At 34.1% G+C, this 16,796-nt stretch overlaps 1 protein-coding gene across 1 annotated transcript in view; it reads left to right on the top strand.

Annotated features, from left to right (window-relative positions):
- The window catches only part of LOC121384646 (transcription elongation regulator 1-like), a 32,851-nt gene extending 16,731 nt beyond the window's left edge, over positions 1 to 16,120 (top strand). Inside the window, exons 15-21 of the mRNA XM_041515121.1 lie at positions 5,965 to 6,132; positions 7,353 to 7,535; positions 9,251 to 9,430; positions 11,570 to 11,653; positions 12,498 to 12,598; positions 14,672 to 14,732; positions 15,873 to 16,120. Coding sequence (XP_041371055.1) covers positions 5,965 to 6,132; positions 7,353 to 7,535; positions 9,251 to 9,430; positions 11,570 to 11,653; positions 12,498 to 12,598; positions 14,672 to 14,732; positions 15,873 to 16,013 — 918 coding nt within the window. The 3' untranslated portion in view covers positions 16,014 to 16,120. The remainder of the gene's footprint in view (positions 1 to 5,964; positions 6,133 to 7,352; positions 7,536 to 9,250; positions 9,431 to 11,569; positions 11,654 to 12,497; positions 12,599 to 14,671; positions 14,733 to 15,872) is intronic.
- Positions 16,121 to 16,796: the final 676 nt, after the last annotated feature.

Genomic DNA, 16,796 nt, shown 5'->3' with positions numbered 1-16,796 from the left:
TGAAGCCTGTTATTGATGTTTTCCATGATTTCTTATTTCGTTTGATTGTGATTCTGTCTAGAACAATGAATTAATAGGTACATGTTAGCGAGAGAGAAAACATTAGTTCCTAGTGGCATCATGCCTCCCCATTAAGCTATCTTTGGAAGACACTTGTACTGGGAATTGAACCCAGAACCTGTCAGCTTCAAAGTGACCCCTAAATAATTTGGAGTGGGCTTTAGCTCGGCTCTCCTTAATATTTGAAAAGTACGTTGATCAACCTCCACAGTGGATTTATTTGGCATTTTCTCACATTGCAACAAATGCTTTTTTCATTGGCATGAAATTGTGTTGTGTGCTGTTCTGTTTCTAAGAGAAGACGTAAATGACATTGTTTCACAATTGATGTATATTTGACAGCTAAGTTATCCCAGATTAGCAATGTGATGGGATGTCAGTTTTGAGTCTCAATCTTAGTAAAGGTTTGCACATGAACACAGATTTGTGAGAACAATGCAGGGTGTAGCTTAGTAGTAGAACGCTCGCCTGGTGGAGGTGACGGCCATCATTAAACTTGGTTTTCCCACTCCTAGCCAGTGTTAAAAACTCTGATCTGTCCAGGAGGAAACGTAGCTTAAGCAGTTGACCATATATGCTGGTTTTATATACTGTTACAACAACAATTGATTATGTATTTATCGTCTGTATAAATGTTTTACTGCTAACATGTTTTAATCAATGATTTTGTTTCAGATCTATGCACTCTGGTATATTATAATTAAAATGTGTATGTTTGCATTTATTCAGTGTGTAAAATTTTAACATGGTAACTTTTTAATCAAAATTTCATTATGTGTTATAAAATGTATGAAATACATGATTTTTAATATTAAATTTTAAAGCATTGTTTCTCCTGGATTCTAATATCAAGGATAAGAGAATTGCTTTTTCTCAACACTCACCCAGTTATAAAATATAAAAATTGTATGGCAACAGCAAACAAAATAAAGCTATTGAAGTCAACAGTTGCTGTGGTTCTTAATGCAAATACAATGTTGTTGGGGGTTTTATTGTATCACTAGACTATTATGTTATGTTTCCAATGGACATTTGTTATTTAATTCAGATTTTTTCACATTTTTCTGTGGGTTTTATGGTGAGGGTTTTCCTTTTAAAAACTGCAGATGCATTATCAGTATTTTTAATTGTTTAATTATTTAACTAAACAATTGGACATTCTGTTTCTAAATTAATTGACATTTCGTTTACTTGTTTTCAAGGAGAAACACTGCTAGTATTCAAATGTACAAATTGATAATTATTCATGACACCAGACTGCATAAATATTTTAATTATATCTTTTTCTTTCAGCCTTTCAGAATCTTACGATTTAATGTTTTAATCAGATGCTTAATAATGTTCTGCATGTAATGTTTTGCACTCAAAATTAAATTTCTTGTGCGAATGATAATGTTTTTGAGATCCATGACACATAAACCCATGTTTTATTTATTTATCAATTGAGCAATACCTTCTACCAATTGATTAAATGTTCACACAGTTTCTACTTTTTTACTTGTGTGTTTAGCATCATTTATATTTTATATTTAGGATAATTTAATGGGACAACATTCATAGCAAAGATATATTAAGTAATATACAAGGCAACAAATGTGGTTATTTCATTTTGTATTTCCAAATGTTAACATATACATTAATTAATAACGTAAAAAATACATTATATTCTAAATTATGGATAATATTTATATTTTATAAGTAAATTTTATTCTATTTAAACTTTAAATTTTACAGCAGTAATATTTATTTGTATATTTATATCATGTAATTTCATTGCTTTTAGTTGTTTTTTTTTCATTAAATTAATTCCTGTCGTAATGTTTTATCACTTTCGAAATTTCCGAGAGGTTAATTTTTTAAAACGTTCTTTTAACAATTGTGTTTGTATTGAATTAATGATTCTGAATTTGTCCCAAAGACGAGAGCGGCACAGTCGAATAGGGTCCCGGTCCATGATGACCTCCCGTCAGTCAGTTGCATTGCATTATGGGATATGTCGACATTTCGTCCGAAAGCTCGAGGCTAGCGCATAATTTGAGCAAAGCCTGGTATCTATGTATTCTTCATATTTCTGAATGACAATTCAGGAACTTTGATACGGCAGATATTGCTGCCATAGTGTGTAGTGGGCTGTGCATTCTGGACCCGACTTCCTTTATCGACAATGTAGTGAAAGTAGTTTGAAAACGTTAACATCATACTTTTAAACTGTTTTGTTTGTACACAAACCAAATATTGAGTTTTCACAACTTCATTTAGAGTTAGTTTTTCTTTATTAATTTTGTAAATTAAGATTGATTTCTTTGGAGATCATGCAAGGTAAAAACGGGGGGGGGGGTATTAAAATTGAAGTGTATGTCTGGAATGAAATTTGAATATTGAATGTTGCTACCTTGTTGATTTAAATTTTAGCAGTTTGCAAAAGTTTTTTTTTTTTTAATTCAGTTGTAATTTTATAGGTAACTTTTATAAATTGTGACCATTTGGTTTCTTACATTATTTAAACGTAATTATTTATGCTTTTTTTTTTTTTTTAGTATTGATTAGTACATGAAGGTCTCATTTTTATAAATAATTATTGCCCATAAATGTTTGAAATTGAATACGTTTTGCATTACTGCAAAAATTTGTGGAAGTTGGTTTTAGAATGAACAGCTCACAGCTTGGAATATTTAAATGCAAGATACAGAAGCAGCCATTTTTTCTGACTTGCATATAAAATAGCATTGCTTTTGACACTTGATTCAAACTCTTAAAAAAAAAAAAAATAATAAAAACAATAAATTCTGGCCTCTTGTATACATCTTTGTAAGAAAAGGAATAATTTTGTAGTTGCATTTTATTCAAATCCTGAGAAGTATTTTCCAGTGTGATTTAAATATTACCCATATTCCTTGTAAGAAGTGGTTTCTTCCATCAACTTGGAGCAGGATGTGGTAGGGCATTCATCTGAAGTGCATTGGGTCTTTGGGGTCGATCTCCCTTTGCGAACCCTTTTGGGGTTTTTCATCCCATCCAGTGTCTCATAACTGGTATTATAAAATAGATAGTTTCAGCTAATGCTTTTTCTATGCATTCTGAATGGGGGGCTGCCATTTTAAAAACTGGGTAGCTGATCACCAGTATTAAAATTTCTGGATTTAAAAAAAGAAAAAGAATTGTAGCCCACTTTGATCTGCCTGGTTAAACAGTGTTGTGGGAAGCTATTGATCTATAGTTGAGATCTTTAATGGCCACTAATTTCCATATCTGTTGATACTTATACTAAATCTTGAAAATTACAAACTCACAAATGAAAATGGTTAATTCTGTAAGTCAGAAGAAATGGTAGCTGATTGGGTGTCATGTTTCATGTTATGTACAGATGTCAATAAAATTCAGCATCTTAAGAAAAGAAAATAAATAATTTAATATTGGATTAGAAAATATTGTACACTGATGGTCAAAAGTTGAGCAATGTCCAAGTGTTCAAATATACATAACACTGAAAAATGGTACATAAGAATGGGGGAAAGGACACAAAAGTATTAGTGTTGAAGGATATATTTTGTGTAATTTTATATTGATAACCTTTAAACTTGCATCTTTTAGTCACCATTTAAATTAATTTAATAAGAATATAATATTTGAAAATAGAAATGTATAATAATGTTTATATATTTTTTTTTTTTTTTTGGCCATGTTCCTTCTAAATTAAGGATATAAAAAAAAGCCAGAACACTTTCTCCCCTCCTCCCTCGCTCTCTCTCTCTCTCTCTCTCTCTCTCTCTCTCTCTCTCTCTCTCTCTCTCTCTCTCTCTCTCTCTCTCTCTCTCTCTCTCTCTCTCTCTCTCTCTCTGATAAAACCCCACTATTTTTGTGTGCCATTTTTTAGTGTCATATTCTACAGGACATACATGTAACAAAATAAATAGTTTCTTGACCTGTTTTTGTTTTCTTGGGTTGGGTTTGGCTTCCATTTCTATATATATATATATATATATATACGTATTGTATGTTAAAACATCTTCTTAAATGTGTTGCGTTTATATCAATCTTTTTTCTAGATTAATCAAATCCATCTGAATGATATGTTGGCAAAAATTTAGTAACTGCTGTCATCATTAATTTACAGTTTGTTCATGGGGTTGCTGATCTTTTGAACGTCAGTATATGATACAGTATATGTATTTCTAGGGCTGTGTACATCAAATTTTCAGTGATATTAAAGTAGTTCACCAAGGTAAATGTCTACAGTCCGTTTTCTTTTACATTTTGACATGTATTGGAGGTCCAATAGATGTCAAAATGTTAAAAAACCGGACCTAGGTGAACTAAATATTATAAATGTTTTTGCTCAAATATGTATGAAATTTCTGATGTGAAACAGGTGACGGAATTGTCATTATTGATATATTGTAAAGTTGGAGAGTGGGGGAAGAGGCCCGCAATTTGTGATATTAATATTTTCACTTGTAATGAGATAATGGAATGATTATCATAAAAATGGATTGTTGATCATTGGATTAATCAAAGTGTAGATTAAACCCTTAACGAACTAAACAACATTAAGTATTTCCAGATAACCTTACCAGACTATTTTGTTTCGTACCTAGTCTGTAGTCTTTGACGTCCAATAGCCGATGATACGATAAAAATCAATGTGCTCTAGAGGCGTCGTTACATAAAAGAAACTTTACTTTTTGTCTGTAGTCAAAGTTAAGACTATCACAATGATGCTTTTATCAAGGGTCACAATATTTTATGTGGTTTCTTGACCTTCCATGTAAACAAAGCATGGCATTTATTGATAAACATTGGGCTATTTCTCTTTCCAGCCAGTGCACCACGACTGGTATATCAAAGGCTGTGGTATGTACTACCCTGTCTGTGGGATGGTGCATATAAAAGATTCCTCGCTGCTAATTGAAAAAAGTAGCCCAAGAAGTGGCGACAACGGATATCCTCCCTCAATATCTGTGTGGTCCTTAACCATATGTCTGACGCCATATAACCGTAAACACAATGTGTTGAGTGCGTCGTTAAATAAAACCTTTCTTTTCTTTCTTTTTTTATTGATAAAATAATGGGTTGAATTTAGAAGTTGTACTTACTTAATCTATAATTTTAGGGACTGCTCATGAGCATTAAATTACCATCATCCTAACTTTGTAATAGTAATTGGTTGGGTTTGAGTTGATCAGCAGCAATTGATAACAAGTACAGATTGGGGGTTGGGGGGGGGGGGGGGGGGGTCATTTTAGGCGGGAGATACATGATTGATTATGTGTTTTTATTGATTAATGCATCATATTTCAGTAATTGATGTATATTTGTATGAATTCTTCAGTTGGTGTATAACATAAAGCCCATTTTCTCGGTTGTTATTTTTCGATCATATACAAGCCACCAATATACTAATATGTTTTTGTAATCAGGAATACAGTTGAGAGGAATTATGTTATTACAATGTTTCAGGAATAGCCGATGAGTTAAAATACAGTAGTTTATTCAGAGGAATAGAATGTTTTTGTTTTAAACTTTAATTTAATTTTTGGATGATAAATGATAGTAGCTGAATTTTTTAATTGTAGATCGTTTTCCTGATTTAAGCTCATTTCTTTCTTTTTTGTGCACATAAAAAGCTTAATATGAAACGATTTAAGAATCAGATATTTACTTTGATTAAATTCACCATTGTTGTTTTATCAAATGTATTGATTGTTAAGTGTTTCGATTTGTCCTTTTATGCTTAACATTGGTTATCTTTTTATTTTGATAAATGTTATTCTTAATGTAAATTGCAGCCAAACATTATTCTGTTACAAAATAAATCAACACTTTTTTTTTCAGGATATATAATAAACTATGCTATTGATTTATTTTATAGTCTGAAATCTAGAACCGTGTGTTTGTACTTTTCAGTTGAAGAACGAATTCATCAAACTTCTGAAGGAAACGGAAGGAATTGATCGCCATTCTCGGTGGAGCGAGATTAAAAAGAAAATAAACACTGATTCACGCTATGAAGCCGTAGAGAGCAGCTCGCGGCGTGAGGATTGGTTCAAAGATTATGTCAGAAATATCGAAGAGGTTTGTATTCTATTTTATTACCCATATGGTTACAAATATCTTGATACATATCAACGTGATACGTCCCACTAGAACGCCAAGTGGGACGTAACACTTTTGACATCACATGATGACGTCATCAATGAGCGCACTATAACCTTACAGGAACATCAACTAAACGAGATGAGTGATTAATTAAGATCGATTATGTGTAATAAATAGGATATTAAAGTCGCTACCATTTCGTATCATGTTTATATCATGTTTATGTCCCTTGTGAAATAATTTTCATTGTCAATCGCTAAAGCTCGTGACAATTGAAATTTATTTCACTCAGGACATAAACATGATACGAAATAGAAGCATGTTTAATATCCTATAATTATAATTCTACCTGGACCAACCTGTAAAAACAGTTGAGTTTTAATTATTTGACAGTGTAAAATATTTTTCGCTATTACGACTTTTTTTTACGATTACCTTGCATATTAATTGCAACATTTCCCTTAAATTATTAACTTGGGCAAATCTAACTTAAATAAATAAAGAAACTAAGGTCTGTTTGCCAAATAAAAAGCGAAGTTGCATTTGATCAATATATTTCCTCATAAATTAGCATGTTTATTTCATGAGCCTTCATTTTATTGCTTTTTGTTTGGTTAAGACATATTTATATTTTGACTACATTACAGCAGCAAACTTTTGCTGAATGACTAATAATATTTGTGTCCACATTAGACCTTGCTATTGTTTAAAGAATAGATCGTAAAATAAAATATAGACATCATTGCTGCAAAAAAAAGAGTTGGGATAATATATATAACTTGGCTAAATTACATTATATAATTGTTTATCGATTTTTAGTATTTTCTGAAATGATCATATCCTAGAAATGGCTACCAAGAGGTTGAATTTTTTTAATTATTTTTTAATTCTCTCTATCTATGGCAACAATTCAAAAACATTTTTTGAAATTAGTATTATCCATGAGCTGAAAGAATGTTTTTTTTTTTTTTTTTTTTTTTTTTTTTTTTTTTTTTTTTTTTAAATAGATGGTTGTAGTGGAAAAATGCTTTTAAAACCCATCTCGGCTGTATTGTTGTTGTTTTTCTATTTGCTTATACAGGCTTGAAATTAACAATTTAAAAATTTCTAGGGCCTCAAATTATTTCCGAGCATTTCACTGCCAAACTGATTGAGTTTTACATACATGTATACAATTTGACCATTTTTCACTGTAGGAATCTGACAACGAGGATCGAAAGACTAAAGAGAAACAGGAGCGAGTTGAACACAGTATTCGTGAGCGCGAGAAGGAAGTCCAGCGGTCGCTGTCCAATTCGCTGCGTGAGCGCGACAAGGAACGGGAACAGCACAAGAAAGACGAAGCTGTTCAACACTTCAAAGCCCTGCTGTCAGACCTTGTGAGTCCAGCTTTGAACAATGAGTTTGTTTTTGTTAAACGACACCACTAGAGCACATTGATTTATTAATTATCGACTATTAGATGTCAAACATTTGCTAAGTTTGATATATAGTCTTAAGAGAGAAAACCTGCTTTCTTTTTTTAGGGGCAGGACGTAGCCCAGTGGTAAAGTGCTCGCTTGATGCGATGTCAGTCTAGGATTGATCCCTTTCGGTGTTATCATTGGGCTATTTCTCGTGTCAGCTAGTGCACCACAACTGGTATATCAAAGGCCATGGTATGTGTTATCCTGTTTATTGGATGGTGCTTATAAAAGATCCCTTGCTGGTAATCGAAAAGAGTAGCACATGAAGTGGCGACAGGGGTCCATAACCATATGTCTGACTAAATATAACTGTAAATAAAATGTGTGGAATGCGTCGCTAAATAAAACATTTCTTTTACTTTTTTCCATTAGTAGCAAGGGATCTTTTATGTGCACCATCCCAGACAGGATAGCACATACTACGGCCTTTGATATACCAGTCGTGGTGCACTGGCTGGAACGGGAAATAGCCCAATGGGCCCACCGACGGGGATCGATCTCAAACCGACAGCGCATCAAGCGAGCACTTTAACACTGGCCTATGTCCCACCCAGCTTTGAACAAAGTCTTTTGTGCCTAAGTCTTGTTTGTCGTATGCTTTCATTGTTTGTTTTATTCTGCAAAGAGAGAAATCTCTCATCTTTGCCACTGGCATAAATAAATCAAAATTGTCATGTTTGGAAAGTACATATAAAAGACTCCTTGCTGCTAATGGAAAAATTTGTGGATTTCATTTAAAAACTGCAAGTCGTAAGTACTCAATTTTTTACATCCAATAGCAGATGATTAATCATCAGTGTGCTCTAGTGGTGTCATTAAACAAAACAAACTTTAACTTTGTTCTTTTCCTTGTTCTTTGATTAAAACCTCTGGAACTCCCTATTTTTAATAGCCAATGATTAGTAAATCAGTGTGCTCTGGTGATTTTTGACAAAATAAAGTTTGGTCCTTTTACAACACCATTATAGGGTAATTGTGGCTAAAATTTAGTTATTTGCTTGAAGTAGTAATTAATTTTTTCACATGTTTTTATGAAATTTACATGTACGTCATCTACAGGTTCATAAAGCATTACCCATCTTGAGATTTTCAAAATCTATTGTATTTCTGGGGCGGGATTTAGCAAAGTCGGTTGAGAGCTCACCTGAGGTGCTTAAATCGCAGGATCAAACCACCTCAGTGGATCCATTCAACTGAATGGTTTTTTTTTGTTCTAACCAGTGCACCAAGCTGGTCAAACGCTGTGATATGTGCTTTCCTGTCTTTCAGAAAGTGCATATAAAAAGATCCCTTGCTACTAATGGAAAAGTGTAGCAGGTTTCCTCTCTAAGACTCTTATGTTAGAATTATCAAATGTTTGACATCCAATAGCCAATGATTAATTAATCAATGTGTTCTAGTGGTGTCATTAAACAAAACAAACTTTTAACTTTCTGTTGTATTTCTAACAATTACTTGTTGATTCAGGTGCGTAACTGTGAGTCAAGTTGACATGACACAATGAAACCACTGCGTATCATATTTCTAACAATTACTTGTTTATTCAGGTGCGTAACTGAGTCAAGTTGACAGGATGCGATGAGACCACTGCGTATCATATTTCTAACAATTACTTGTTGTTTATTCAGGTGCGTAACTGTGAGTCGAGTTGGCGCGACACGAGGAAACAGCTGCGTAAGGACCACCGCTGGGACTTGGCTGACCAGATTGACCGAGAGGAGAAAGAGAAACTGTTTGAGGAACACATTGATATCCTGGCTAAAAAAACAAAGGAGATGTATCACAAGCTACTGGATGAAACGACACAGGTGGGGCACTTGGATAAATCAAAAGATTGTTTTTTTTTGTTTTTTTAAATAACACCGTTACACTTTTGAGACAATTATTTGGAAAGGAAGAGAATATTTAGCCAGAGCATTTTTAGATTATAGCTGTCTGATGTCGTATATCTTGGTCATTCATTTCTTGTGTGGATAGTGAGAGAGGAAACCCACAGCTGCTGAAAAAGCCAGTCTGTCAAATATCATTTAAGGGATATTTTATTTATACTTTACCCCAGACAGGGCATCACATATCACAACCTGTGATATGCCAGTGTACGGCACTGGTTGAGACACACCGGCCTCGGTGGCATCATGGCAGGCCATCGGTCTACAGGCTGGTAGGTACTGGGTTCGGATCCCAGTCGAGGCATGGGATTTTTAATCCAGATACCCGACTCCAAACCCTGAGTGAGTGCTCCGCAAGGCTCAATGGGTAGGTGTAAATCACTTGCACCGACCAGTGATCCATAACTGGTTCAACAAAGGCCATGGTTTGTGCTATCCTGCCTGTGGGAAGCGCAAATAAAAGATCCCTTGCTGCCTGTCGTAAAAAGAGTAGCCTATGTGGCGACAGCGGGTTTCCTCTAAAAACAGTGTCAGAATGACCATATGTTTGACGTCCAATAGCCGATGATAAGATAAAAAATCAATGTGCTCTAGCGGCGTCGTTAAATAAAACAAACTTTACTTTTTTTGGTTGAGACACAATTAAAACCCAACAGGTACACTTAGAGTGATTGATCTCGTGATCCATGGCAGCAGCATCAACTGCTACAATGCAAAATATCACATCTAATTACCATTTTGGGGGGGGACATAGCCCAGTGGTAAAGCTCTCACTAGATGCGTGGTCAGTCTGGGATCGATCCACGTCGATGGGCCCATTGGGATAGTTCTCGTTCCAGCCAGTGCACCACGACTGGTAAATCAAACTTTACTAATGACCATTATAAAGACATTCTTAATAAACAGTTCAGAAACATCCAGTTAGTTTTGTTGTTGAAATTATTAGTTTCTGTATTTTACATGAAGTCGGAGATAAAAATCATTTTAAATGTTCCACAATTGTAGATTTTAGTGCTGTCCGAGAACTGGGAGTGGAGTGTTGATTAGGGCAGGATCTAATTCAGTCAGTAAAGCTTGGGTCTCACTACACAGATGTCATCTGCCATTGAAACCCATGTTAAATTGCCCAACTTCAAATGAAGATTGCCGATAGAACGGGTTCTCGTTGGCACTAACAACATATACCATTGCAAACATACATTATATAAGCATTTATTTTCACTCCAAAATTGAAAACATTTCCGTCTGTTTTTTTGCTGTATGACCGCATCTGGCTGTAATACCAGTCCAAACAGGTCGTTCATTAACCGATTCACTCTGGCTGTCTCTTACGCTATACACCCATGTCCCAAAAGGTCAATGCACAATATTACAAAATAGCATGGGCAAAATACAGCCAGAAGGCTTAACATTACACATACATATTGTTTTAATTCTTCACCATTTCCTAGAAGTGAATATGTGAATAATAACTTGTGTCACAATTAGGAACTATAGTGGACTGTGATGAATGAACTCTCACCCAGAAGTGATCTGTGTAGTGAGACCTAAAATTGGGTCAAAGAATGGAATCTCCATGGTAGACATATTCTTTGATTAGGTTTGTCCCCATCCAACCAGTGTCTCACAACTGGTATATCAAAGGCTGTGGTGTGAACTGACCTGTTCCGTGGGTAAGTGCGTGTAAAGATTCCTTGCTGCTAATGGAAAAATGTAGCGAGTTTCCTCTCTAAGACTACATAACAAATGTTTCACATCCTATAACTGATGATTAACTAATCAATGTGCTTTAGTGTGGTCGTTAAACAAAACAAACTTTAACTTTGTTCTGGTCCTTGTTACTTTAACTGAACAACTCCCAGTAGGCCTCTACTTTTTAAGACCCTGTAAAGTTTTCCAGACTTTTTGTCCAATGTTCTTTTTTTCTTTTCTTGTTTTTTTAGCTCTGGAAAATTGTATTGCATGATCTGATCCATTTTAAACTTCCACAGATTAAAAATATTCTCAAGATTGCAGCTTCAATATTTGGTTATTGTTGACACCGTTGTTTACTTTTAGATCAGCCTGTCATCCAGTTGGAAGGAGGTAAAGAAACTCATCAAAGAAGATCCCAGATATACCAAGTTCTCCTCCAGTGACAGGGTTTGTACTCGGTTTTACTTCATCTTTGTTCTCACTTAAGTTTGTCACTCGAGCATGCTTGTCAGGGGCGCACCTCAGCACAAGTGATTAAAGCATGTTAACCAGGGTTCCACTCAGTGACTGATTCACTAGCCGTTGGTCTCAGCTAATGATGTTTTGGTTTGGGCGTGTGGAAATTATCTACTATAATACGTAGGGCACTAGCTTCTGTGAGGGCTAGTGACTTTGGCAAACATTTGTTGACCACTGTGTTAATGAGCATTTAGTAGTGCCATGAATTGCCAACGTTGGTTATTAATGTAGGGTAGGACAGTTTGGTCAGATACTTTGGTATGTCTTTAAACCATTGACAGATTTTTATGAATTTGTGATATTTAGCCGTTTCTGTGTCATATTCTATAAGCGTAGGTTGTCAGAAAATAATTATTTTGTTAATAACTAGGAAACATATTTTATTTTAAACCAGAGATTGTCATTTAAGAAATTGAAATTTTCAATTAATATTTAATGTTACAAAGCTTACTATCATTGTTCTCCTAGTTTTCTCCACATTTAGATATTGCCTTGAAAAGTGAAAATGTCTTGATCCTTAAAAAGGATGAATTGCAATCTTTCTTGTTTTTCATGTAATTGATGACTATTGATAAACATCCCAACCAAATAGTTTTAAAATGTTTTTCATGGAACAAATAGCCTACTGCCAGAACATAGCATTTATTCTTCAGGATACTTTGAACGATGTCATAACAATTCTGAGGTGCAATTTGCAGTTGGCTTCTTTTTTTTCTTTTTTTTTTAAATCATTGAAGTCAAGTTATATGTTCTTTTAATTTGTATATTTCAGAAGAGAGAGAAGGAATTTACAGAATACATGCATGAGAAATTTGTTCAAGCTAAGGCCGACTTCCGAGAGCTGCTTAAGGAATCGAAGCTGATTACTTACAAGTGAGTAGGCTGATTAGGACGAGTGTGTCATATTAAGGAATCGAAGCTGATTACTTACAAGTGAGTAGACTGATTAGAACGAGTGTGTCGTATTAAGGAATCGAAGCTGATTACTTACAAGTGAGTAGACTGATTAGAACGAGTGTGTCGTATTAAGGAATCGAAGCTGATTACTTACAAGTGAGTAGGCTGATTAGAACGAGTGTGTCGTATTAAGGAATCGAAGCTGATTACTTACAAGTGAGTAGGCTGATTAGAACGAGTGTGTGGTATTAAGGAATCGAAGCTGATTACTTACAAGTGAGTAGACTGATTAGAACGAGTGTGTCTTATTAAGGAATCGAAGCTGATTACTTACAAGTGAGTAGACTGATTAGAACGAGTGTGTCGTATTAAGGAATCGAAGCTGATTACTTACAAGTGAGTAGACTGATTAGAACGAGTGTGTCCTATTAAGGAATCGAAGCTGATTACTTACAAGTGAGTAGACTGATTAGAACGAGTGTGTCCTATTAAGGAATCGAAGCTGATTACTTACAAGTGAGTAGACTGATTAGAACGAGTGTGTCGTATTAAGGAATCGAAGCTGATTACTTACAAGTGAGTAGACTGATTAGAACGAGTGTGTCGTATTAAGGAATCGAAGCTGATTACTTACAAGTGAGTAGACTGATTAGAACGAGTGTGTCCTATTAAGGAATCGAAGCTGATTACTTACAAGTGAGTAGACTGATTAGAACGAGTGTGTCATATTAAGGACAGGATTTAGCTCGGTCTTCGTCATGAGCAAAGTCAAGGCAAGCTGTAGATTACTCTCCAGGGCCCTGTTTCACAAAGCGATGTTAGCCCTAAGATCACCGTAAGTGCATATGTTAGCTGTGCAGTTACGGTGATCTTAGGGCTAAGATCGCTTCGTGGAACGGGGCCCTGAAATGGTGCTAGGCGAGCAATTACATGAAGTGTCAAATAAAATGTATTTAAGTATTGTCTGTTATTTCTTTTACGTTCATCTGAGTATAATTAAATTTTAATCATACCTGCAAATAATAACACTAAAATTTCATACTTTATTTTGAAATATTTTTAGTCCATAAACAATAACGCTCAGTAAGATAACTTGCCCATATAAAATGACGTCATCAGATATGGTATTTCCTGACAACGTAATTTGTACGTTCATTGAGAATTGAATAAACTCTGTTGCTACGTCTGGACCAATGCGATGACATTATGTGGTAATGAATGTTAACAAAAAAAATTAATTGTTAACTTTTTTTCACTGTAAGGCAGTCAGTTTGCAGCTTCTAAAACTCCAGGTGAGTGTGGAGGGGAACATAAGTGATCATTTGCCTTTCCTTGCAAAGACTGCAGTCGGTAGGATTGTTCAATTCTTAATGCCCCATGACTGGTATATGAAAAGCTATAGTATGTACTGACTGGTATATCAAAAGCAGGAGTATGTACTGACTGGTGTATTAAAGGCCATGGTATGTGCTATCCTGTCTGTGGTAAAGTGCATATAAAAGATCCCTAGTAGCTAAAGAAAAATAAATTTGAAGACTTGACATTAAATGGCCGATTACCAATTCATTGGGGTGCTCTAGTGTTGTCTTTAAACAAAACAAAACTGTGATGATAAGCCTCATCACACCCCAGAGAGGCTCTCTCCTACTAAGCTGCTCTAAATGGGGGAATGTTGCATATATGGAATGCTTAAAGGTCAGAGGTCAAGTTACATATTGAAAAGGTGGGAAAAACCGAAAAAATTTCATTTTGTGTCAAGTAAACTTTTTGTTTTGCTTTCATTCAGTCACTGATAATTTTTGCACTGAATTAAGTACCGTAAGTTTAAAGTTCATTAGCTATAGACTGATTTCAGTTATCAGCTACAATTTTGATGAGATTAGATTGGAGTCTGATACTCCATGAGCTATATATATATATTTTTTAAACTTCAGCATTTACCGTCTTTAAACCGGTCTGTTTTTATTTGTATTGTTACCTTTGAAAAAATGTCATAGTTGACACACAGGACATTAAACCTGCCTCTTTCTTATCTTTCTTCCTTTGAAGGTCAAGAAAAATGATGGAAGAAAATGAGAATTTTATTAAAGACATTGAGAAAATGCTTCAGGTTTGTATTGTACTGGTTTCAAACCATTTGTTCAGTATTAATGTCAAAAATATGTTTTAAAAATAAATATAATATTCAGTACCTAATCTACAATTGAAAAAGTAGTAGAAATTACTTCTTCCTTCCCAGGAAAAAGATGGGGAAATAATTTAATAAAATAGGCAAGCAAATATTTATTGGTACATTTTATGATTTTCATCATGTTCCACGTTCATTCAGAAAGGTTCCGAATTATTCACACAGTTCGAATCTTAATATTTCATTATCAAATATTACTCCTCTTAATAAAAATATTTTAATTAAATTTTAAGAAAAACAAATGAATATTTTTTATTAAAAACATGATAGTATTTACCTTTAGACTATTGGATTAATTTTTGACAAAAAAAAACATGTTGAGTTTATAATTTTTACTCACATATATTCACTTAAATGTTTTAGAAATACATAAAATAAAGTTCATATTTGAATCAGTATTTTTGTGTGGGTTTTTGTAATTTTTATATTTTAGATGAGTTAATGTTGATTAAAATTAGGCAAACAATCAAAACACTTACGTTTACTTACGGGCATTTACAGCCAGCTGTCCAGTATTTATGTCCATTATTCACAATAACTGGTTTTTCTGATCAGAATAAAAAACAAAACGAATATCATTCATATCCCAATATTCGGTGAATAGTCAATAATTTCATGACTTTCGTTGTTAGTAAAAGGATCAAATTTATTATTAAATTAGCTGTCACAATCAGCTATCGATCACTGAAAATGACTGCAACATGCTGCCGTCATTGTCAAGCAAAAAGACTTTCCGAAAAGCACTTTTTTAACTCAAAATTCCAAGGTATTTTGCCATTGATTTTTTTTTTTTTTTAAAGATACAGGAAGCTGAGTTGTCTTCCGTTTCCTGTTACCTAATTTTTTGCGGTGAGGTTAAGTAACTGATAATTAATGTATTAGTATCCCAACTTGAAGTATAGTACAGTTCCACTGAGCATCTATTTTAAATGCATACATGTAGTTAGTGAATCCTGTCTCACAACTAAACATATTCAAAGGTTTTCAGTCATACATTTAGGTGGGGTTTTTTTTGTTATTTTCCATTGTACATAAAAATTTATTTGCTTTATTTGTTTACAGAATGACAAACGGTATTTGATACTGGACTGTGTGGCTGATGAAAGGAAAAAGATGTTGATCCAGTACATTGAAGATCTAGAAAGAAAGGGGCCGCCCCCACCTCCTACTGCATCTGAGCCAACTCGTCGAGGCACGAAATAATGAACTTTTTATCTCTTTTAACACATTTTTTGTTGTAATTTATGCTCCAGCATTATTGTGTATCATGTTATCATGTGGTGTAATCATAAATAAATCCATTTTAAAACAAATAAAGAAGTTTTGTCGTCGATTTGGGAAGGAGTGGGAGAGATGGGGTGGTGTTGGTTTTTATTAGTAACCGAGTGATTGTGAACTGGATATTAATGTGAAATGGTTTTTGCACATGTACAATGTATTTGATGAAATGTTGTTTAGCCGTATCAATTTACTATCAAAGTTGCCAACAAATGTTTACAACCATGGCAGTTTTAAGTTGTGAAGAGATGAAATTCATGCCAGTCTTAAAGGCATACTGTCACAGATTTAAGGACCTTATTTCTCTAAAAATGGATAATAAATGAAAATTACATTAATAATTAGTTTTTAAATTATAGACCATTGCCATAATTCAATTATTTTTACGAAATATTAATAAGTGGAGTATGGTGGCTACGTAGATGGCTGAATAAAATACATTTAGGGACATCAAATTTATATATTTTTAGGTAATACTTTTTTAGGCCATTTAATAGGTCGGTGGTCTGTGACAATATGCCTTTAATGTTCACATTTCTCATATCTTTCCATAAACCGGGCTATTGTTTCACAAAACAGTCACTGATGTATTACATGACTTCTCTGAAACTTATGAACAGTTAATGCAAACGACACTTCGCCAATTACAGCATAATAAAACTTGCTCCTTTAGATTTGTTTAATTTTACTACTGTCGACACTTTTATG

The sequence above is a fragment of the Gigantopelta aegis genome, chromosome 10 (genome assembly GCF_016097555.1).
Source record: "Gigantopelta aegis isolate Gae_Host chromosome 10, Gae_host_genome, whole genome shotgun sequence".
Classification (NCBI taxonomy): Eukaryota; Metazoa; Mollusca; class Gastropoda; order Neomphalida; family Peltospiridae; genus Gigantopelta; species Gigantopelta aegis.
Note: the sequence above shows the minus strand (reverse complement) of the source record. Positions and strands in the feature narration are given on the sequence as shown.